At 29.9% G+C, this 8573-nt stretch overlaps 1 protein-coding gene across 1 annotated transcript; it reads right to left on the bottom strand.

Annotated features, from left to right (window-relative positions):
* Positions 1 to 2530: 2530 nt before the first annotated feature.
* Positions 2531 to 5609, bottom strand: LOC107421470 ((3S,6E)-nerolidol synthase 1). The gene is made up of 7 exons (XM_016030724.4): positions 5337 to 5609; positions 4976 to 5240; positions 4300 to 4681; positions 3974 to 4192; positions 3717 to 3855; positions 3361 to 3609; positions 2531 to 2953 (listed from the first exon to the last, which is right to left on the bottom strand). Exons 1-7 carry the CDS (start codon positions 5532 to 5534, stop codon positions 2663 to 2665), a joined length of 1743 nt encoding a protein of 580 aa, XP_015886210.3. The 5' UTR covers positions 5535 to 5609; the 3' UTR covers positions 2531 to 2662.
* Between the last annotated feature and the right edge of the window lie 2964 nt (positions 5610 to 8573).

Here is an 8573-nt window from a genome sequence, read left to right as displayed (position 1 = left end):
AATGAAACTTTATGATATTCCAAAGCTACATTATAGATAGTATTATTGTAATCTACATAAACTGCATAAATTAATTATTTTTTTCACTTATGTTTCATTTTCTATCATTTTCATCAATAATTATCGAGACAACAATATTATAAAAATATTATTTATTTATTTTCCTTTCATTTCCTTATCAAACTTATCTTTTCTTCTTCATTTTCTTATTCAATCCAAACATAGTGTAAGGCTTACCCATCCATAAGCTCACTTGCCTCATCTAAAAGCAATACGAGCATCCTATTGTTTTGTTTTTGTTTGTTTTTTTTTTTTTTTTAATGTTCTCTTTTGTTTTTTGTTTTTTTTTTTTTCAGTTTCATTAACAATATTAGTGAATCAAAAACTTGCACAAGACAGTTTATCAGTTCCTAAATATCAAGAATTTTCTTTTTGGTGCAATTGTTTGGTGGGAATACATATGAAAAACATATCTATTCATATATAATTGTATATCTATAAAAACTTGGCAATGATGTTTCCATAGCTTTCTAGAATATGTAAAAATATAAAATTAATAAAATGCATGCCTTTACTTAATGTCTGTATGGTAGAGCTTTTTTTTAAGGTTAAAAGTTCTATTTGAATGCAAAAAACTCTTTTGTTAAAAGATAAGGATATTTGATAAGAGTTAACAAGCATTTGTTGACCAAAAAAAAAAAAAAGTTTTTTAAAACTGTTTTAAAAAATCCAAAATTTTGAAATAAATTTTTTATATGAAATAAATTACTTGTAGTCCTTTTTTTTTATATGAATTATCTATTTTTTAAATATTATAATAATGACATAAAAAAATATATTATATTTAATTAAATAAATATAATATTGAAATAAAAAATGATTTTGACTCTTTATATTTGGAGAGTCAAACCAACTTTTTATATTAAAAAATCAAAATAAAAAATACATTACAACTATTTTTTAAATATTGTCTCTTCACAATAAAAAAAAATATCATATTTAAAAAATTCTTTGGGATGGTTTAACACCTCCATCAAACTTAACAATCGAAAGGTAAATAAATAATCGTGTATTTTGGAAAATAATAATATATGATTATTTTATGGGAAAATGTGTAATTGGAATTAAAATAAGTTAATATATATACCTTTTTTTTTTCCTTTCCAATTTGAAATAACTACAAATTATAATAAAATTAAATTTATTTTTCAAATGAAATTGATTTTTTTTTCTCAATCTCTTTTCTGCCTCTTCTCCTTCATTTTCTACCCATATTCATCTTCATTTTCTTGTATCTTCAATAGTCCTTTTTGAAATTTAAATGATTTTTTTGAAAAGGAAATTGAAAAATAACCCTTTAAAGTAATTAGTAGTAGAATATTCGCAGAGGTAAATGAACAGCTCTTCATCTTGTTGTATCATCGTACTTTTTGCCACTTGCTTCTCCATCTCCATCTCCTTCTATCTTTTATGTCCCTCTGCTTTGCAAGCCACAAATTGTGAATGAGGCACAATATTAAATCCTTCATCTCTTTTTCCTTATAATTTCTTTGTTGCCTTTTTTCTCTCGGCCTTCAATTCTTTCTCCACTTGCCTTTACAGTTCCATGTTTGGTTGCTCAAAATTTTATCATTTTTCTTTTTAAAAAGGGGGTACATCTTTTGCCCTTTCTTTTTGCCTCAACGGAATTCATCAAGAAAATTTCCTCAATCAATATTCGAGTTCGAAAACCATCTAGATTGAGGGTTCTCAAGGCTTTTGCAAACACCAGCAGCGAATTCATTATAGGGCAAGGCAACGAGTACTTGTACTAGATCTAAGATCAAACATGTGATTGATACGCTTTTAGTTCCCCTGAATCTGTATGAATTTTGAGTTGGGTTTGTATAATTTTGTCAGATTATTATAAAGATGGATGTGGATATCAATGTGCTCCATATGGGTATGCCCATAGTGGTGATCGATTATGGGCATGCTCATAGTGGTGATCGATTATGGGCAAGCTTATTTCCGGGCTTATAATGCGTCGATCTATAAAGCGACTTCCTCTTGTGGTAAAAGATTTTCCTTTCTTTGGGAATTGATTCGTTTCATTGGGGATTTGTCCTTTTCTTCTGATGGAGGTATTGAAAATTAATTTTAGAATTGGATCAATAATGTTTTTAATTTGTAGTCCAATACTTTTTGATTTTAGAATATTTTTATTTATTATTATTATTTTTTTCCATGGAGTTAGCATTTTGGGTCAATATACCTAGAATCCAAAAAGTGAAAGAAGATTGAGGGGAGGAAGATACAAGGAAGGGGAAGATGAAAGAGGAGAGAATTTTTTTTTTAAAACAAAATCAATAATTTTTCTTTTCTTTTTTAATCAAGTTGTATTTATTTTAAATTTAATTTTCAAGGGTGTAAAGGTAATTTAATAATCCTGTATGAGTGAGAGTAACAGACCTCATGCATTGTTATGAAGTAGAAACTGCAATTGAATCGTTTCAAAATGCAGGAGCTAAAATTGTTTTAAACCTTAAAATGATCATGTTGAGCACCCTGCATTATCTATTTTATTAATTCTCTTTTAAATTAAGAGAAACATATACATCGAAGAGACAAAGTATGTAGATAGTTATTGATTATACCTAACACTTTGAAATAGCCAGAAAATTTAGATAGCCACGGATTCATAGAACATGGATTTCATATGCTCCTCGAGAGTAGGAAGGCATTGGTTGTCATCATAGCTATACATCAAGGGAACCAATCTTGCAAGATTAAGAGAAGCCTTTGCAAATCTTAGAGGAAATGGCATTGGAGAGAGGCATTCTTTGTTTAGGCACTTCCATGCTTCTGAAATCATATTCATAGTTTGCTGTCTTGCTTCTTCCTTTGGACACCCATGGTGTTCCTTCATGTAGCACTCTATATATGAACCATCATGCCCCTCTTGATTCTCATCCTGTAATAAATTCATTTATATACGTATATTTATATACATATATATTATATACATTGTAATTGGATAAAAAAAAAAAAAGGGCTTAATAAATTAACATATTTGGAGTAATTAAACCTAAATTTATTTAAATTAACAACTAGAGGTCCCAAACCCATGATTTCTTTAAAGAAAAAATTAGTGGTACATTTTCAATGTCTCTCCTTTTTCTCAAGTGTCACTTCTCACTGCCAGTTGGATAATGTTTTATAAAACAATTTTCTTGAAATAATTAATTTCTTAAAATGAGAAAGAAATATTGATTTTTTCTTTTAAATTTTTGGCTGTAAATTAGTTTCTATATTGTAAAGTGGTAAGACATACGTACATATAGTATATTGAAAAGACATAGGACACTTTGTCCTTATTACCTTGGCACTTCCCAAGTCATCCCAAAGCCTTAGAATTGATGCTGTAGAGGATATAATCCGTGGCATGTCGTCCACAAGTTCCACGGTTTGATTGCATAGACCTTCACCCAACAGAAAGAAAGCATGGACCAGCACAACATGCACTCCTGAGCTTACTATTCCATTTCTCAAATATTCTTCTGTTTTTGGAAGCTTCCCATTTGCAAACCATTTTGCTTCTTCCAGAAATGCCGTACAAAGACTGGACCACTGCATTCAATATTGTTCATATTATATATTAGAAAAAATGTTTATTTATTTATTTCCTACCGGACTGATTACAAATCAAGTATGAACCGTCGATGACATTTAATTACCGTCTTTCGAAGAGAATGTAAAGGGTTCCATCCATGCTTTTGATGGATTTTTTGGCTAATTTCATTAGTCATATCATTTAAGGTCTTGAAACATATCTTCATGGAGTCTGGTAATTGCTCTGTAGCATCAATGTCCCATCTGGATACACAATATATAAATTCATTATCAATACCATATAATAATCAATTTGAATATTAATTGCTCTCATTGTATAATTTATATATTTTTGTTGAGTAATATCCATATATATACGTACTTATTGATAGCTTGAGTGAAAAGAGTGAGTTCTTCAAGCGTCCCGTAGACATCGAAAATGTCATCTATTATATAAATAAATGAAATGGGTTTTGTAAGCTCAACCCTCTCCTGTGAAAGGCTTGGATCTGTGAGACAAGCCATGGACCAAATATACCACTTAAGGGGTTGATCTCTTGCAAACTTCATCTCCTTGGACAACCCTACATCTCTCCACCATCTACCATGCATTTCAAACAAATATATCCATATAATTAGTGACCATATAAGCAATTCAAATTATATCACAAAAATATATAATACAGATTTAAATTCATTATTAATTACTTTGAAATTTGAAAAATTTCCTTCTGGTGTAGTGATTGGACCATGTTGAATTCGGTTTTGGCCAGTTCTTGCAAAACATTCATCCATTTAATTGAACCTTGAGAGTTATTACCAACAAAGTAGTTCTTGGCCATGAACTTAGCCAAGCTTTTATGGTGGGGATTCCGCAATGTATTTTCGACAATTTTCGCTTGATGATGATCGAGACGTGCAATGGATGCAGCTAGAAGCTGACCACTAAAATTTCCAGCCTCATCTAGTAGATCTTCTCCTTCTATGCTTAGTTGTGAAGCTTCATACAAACCCATCAATCCGTTGATATCTTGACTAATTAGTTTCTTCTGGAATATTCCTTCGTCGTCTTTAAGGTAATCAAATATATCTGTTATACAATATGCAAATTGAATGATTAAAATTACTCGATCATATGCAATGACAAATAACTATTTATTGGCAGTAGTTGTTATATAAATGAAACGTTTAACTGGGTTTTAGTACTTTTAACATTTAAAATTTTGTAATTTAGATTTTTTAACTATGAAAAATAGCAGTTTAAATTTTTAATTTTTCAATTTATTAAGGATTGATTTATTATGAACTTTATTTTGAAAATTGAAAATAAAGATTAAAAATACTAAAATGTAATTAACTAATCCTAAAACAAATTCATACTCACCAGCAGAGGCAAAGTATCCTTCCTGTCTCAACAATCGAAAGCGAAGCACGACCTCATGAAGACAATAATTACAATCTCTATTATGATTAAACATCATAAACTGCTTTTGTAGGATTGCTCCAATCTCTTCCTGAAAATAGTAATCGATGCCCAATCGTTGAACAGCATCGATCATTTTCAAACCTTCAAGTGGGTCTTCTCCAACTTTGCTGAGTACGTGCCTAAATACCTCTAACTTTTTTCCATGTCTCGAACTGGTGTCATACTGCAATCAAAATGCTAGATCAATCAGCAACTATTACCATCATAGAAAAGAAATACACAAATAAAGCAGTACAATATAGGATCTTCAAATACGTACTATGCTTGAGGATTTAGTTTGATGGTCATGAAAAGTTTCTAGGGAAGTACTAGAAAGGAACCGGTTGCGTTTGCCAACGCTCCATCTCTGTGCACTAGGCGTAAAATTGATATGGTTAGAATCTCCAGTAATTGAAGTTTTATTGGAAGCAACTGGGGGACTGAAGGAAGCGAATAAGGGGTGAGAAGAGAGTGCCATTTTGGAAACACAATCAATTAATTTGGTATCACAGTGAAGAAAAATTGAGGAAGTGCGGTGACATATATATGTACATATACATATGAATATGGTTTCTTTGGTTGGAAACTTGCTATAACATTATTTTACCTTCTATGGATTAGACAAGCACATTTTTCACGTTTATCGCGGGCGAGTGGTGCAAATAATTGGGATTGTCCTGTATCCATGCTGCGATGACGTAAGAGCACTGCCATTGATTAAAGTTGTAAATTTTCCTGGAAAACAAAAAAGGGGAAATTTTCAAGCTTTATTAAATTTGAGTTTGGTTGCGGGGATGTAAATGTCAGACGACCCGACATGGTTGTTGAAGTTGAGTCAAGCCAGCGCATCATTGCCCCGCATAGTAAGGAAATTGGAAATCTCAGCCCTCCAAGATTTATCATAGCCTTTGAACCCTGTTTAAGGTTTAAAATTATAAGATGTTGTAGAAACAGCTAAAATGTGACATTTTAACGTAAGGTTAAAGGATAATGATCCATTTCTGATATGCGTCCAGTTCATCAGAGATAAAGTCCAAAAGAAATAAAAAAGTGATGCTCTGGTTGATTTTTGCTGGGTGACATTGACGTACTTTTGGAAATCTTGGAATATAATCTTTGAATTTGTTATTCAAACAATATTTGGTATGTCACTTTTCTTAGACTGAAGAAGGTTAGAGAACAAAAAGTCCAAAGATCTGAGCCAGCAGAAAAGAGGTTATCCGACTTTAATTACCATTATTTATTGAGCAGAAAATCGTCTTAATGAAGCCTGTTTTTCTTCCTTTTCAAACCGTCATCTACTGTTAAAATTAGAAGTCTACACTGCAATAACTAATTAGTTAACAATATCATTAAATATAGAAGAATTATGTGAAACTACTATTCCCAAGATATTTTCTTTATTCGATCGCTTGGTCATTGTGGGAAAATCAGAAATTTCATTTGTTAAAACATATGAATATGCATTTTTTGGTTGGAAACTTCCGCTATAACAGTATTTTGCCTCCTATTGATTAGACGCACATTTTTCACGTTTAGAGGAATTATGTGAAACTACTATTCCCAAGATATTTTCTTTACTCGATCGCTCGGTCATTGTGGGAAAATTAGAAAGTTCATTTGCTAAACAAAAAATAAATATTTATTCATTTCGTTTTCTTTTTTTAGGGAAAATTACAAATTATTCCCCTCAACCTTCGTCCATGTTTCAATTTGCCCTGTAATTTTTTTTAACCAATTTTCCCCCTAAACTTTTTCATAATGTCAAATTGTCCACTCTCTAAAATATTTTAATAGAATTTGACAAAAGGTCAAATATTTAAATTAACTATTTAACTAAATGAGATACGGTTACATCAAATATGTCACATTAAATATATTAAATATATTGAATCTAACGGTTCACTATAATTGAACCCATTTACTATCTACTTAAAAATTTTAAAAATTTAAAGATATTTGAAACTAAATTATAACTTATTTTGAATCAAAATTAATATAAAAAATTTGAATAATAACAATAATAAAAATTGTTTCAGTGGCATTTTTTTTTCCAACTTTTCTTGAGAAAAAAGTTATAACTAAAAGATAATATTTATATAAATAGTTTATTTGTATTTTATAAGGTAAATTTTGTCAAATTCTAACAAAAAGGATTACAGTGGGAACAATATGACATTATAATTAAGTTTCGAGGAAAATTGCAATAAAAAAATATATTTAGAATGCAAATTGATACATGAGTAAAAGTTGAGAAATGAATTTTCTATTTTTTTTTCCCTATTTTCTAAAGTTAAATGCTCTCCGTATATTACTTGTCACCATAGCAATAAGTACTAATTTGGTTGGGACCTTTTCTTTCTTTTCTTTTCTTTTTTTGAAACAATTTTATTAGAACTTGTTTATAAAATAATATATAGTTTTAAGGTCCCAACCTAAAAGTTTTTTTCCCCAGTTCCATGGGATGGAGTATTTTAAGATCACAAATTTGATCACAAATTTAGTGATTGTGGTAGCTTATCGCAATCTCGTGGAGTGTCATGGGATGGTGTCTTCAATTTGGTACTAATAAATGTTCTCACTACGAAACTTTGATCATAAAACTTGAATACTCATTTAATTATGCAACTTTAAATGATCACAATATTAAATAATTTTATACAAATTAATCATAATCATATGACTCATTTATAAGGTTTATTTGTATTAATAATAGGATTGATTTGTTTATTGGATTTTACTATAAGATCCTTTGATATGAACGTAGGACAATCTGCTCCTAAACTCGTATTATATTAGCCCCGATTTAATTATGTTCAAGTTCTAACGATCACCTCAACTCCTAACCAACCTGTGATTAGAAACATTGGTATATCGAATACGTCACAATAAGTGATGGATTTTTTTATTGATAAGTTAAACTAAAACACTCACTCACTAATAGTGTTTTAGGTGTTCAATAGAATAAAAAGAAATTCAATTTCATAAAATAAATTCTGAATATTATTAATTGTGTGTTCTTCCTAGAAAATAAGTCCTTTTATAGGTTAAGAGAAAACAAAATAAATCCTAATTACAATAGGTAAAACCGACCATGCAATGAAGATTCCTAATATGGCCGAAAGTCTCCTCATTTTCCAATCTAATTTTGATTAATTAATTATTTTATTTTAAATTAGAAATTAATTAATTTACAATGAAAATAATAAAATAATAACTTTCCTAAGTTGATTTGTCCAACAAATAAATAAATAAAAACCAAATAAAAGACTAATTTCCTAAAACAAAAAGTCAAAATCAAATTAGGAAACTAGTTGACTGGTTTGACTACTAAAGTATCTTTGACCAATATTGACAGGACCCGCTCCGGGAACCCTCCCAGGACCTTCTAGGTGATCCCGCCTAATGAAGTCCCACTGGACAATCCCTAGAAAATATCCAATGGAACCTCACCTTAAAAATGTAGATAATCAAACACCAGCATTAAGATTAATACCTCAATATATATATATAAATA

Source organism: Ziziphus jujuba, chromosome 1 (assembly GCF_031755915.1).
Source record: "Ziziphus jujuba cultivar Dongzao chromosome 1, ASM3175591v1".
Classification (NCBI taxonomy): Eukaryota; Viridiplantae; Streptophyta; class Magnoliopsida; order Rosales; family Rhamnaceae; genus Ziziphus; species Ziziphus jujuba.
The sequence above is the reverse complement of the archived record's forward strand: the minus strand, read 5'-3'. Positions and strand labels throughout refer to the sequence as shown.

Coding starts and splice junctions, on each gene's coding strand:
- LOC107421470 (XM_016030724.4), bottom strand. CDS start 5,534: ATGGCACTCTCTTCTCACCCCTTATTCGCTTCCTTCAGTCCCCCAGTT. Junction 4,682..4,975: donor AGGATACTTTGCCTCTGCTG/GTGAGTATGAAT, acceptor ATTGTATAACAG/ATATATTTGATTACCTTAAA. Junction 4,193..4,299: donor GAAATTTTTCAAATTTCAAA/GTAATTAATAAT, acceptor AATGCATGGTAG/ATGGTGGAGAGATGTAGGGT.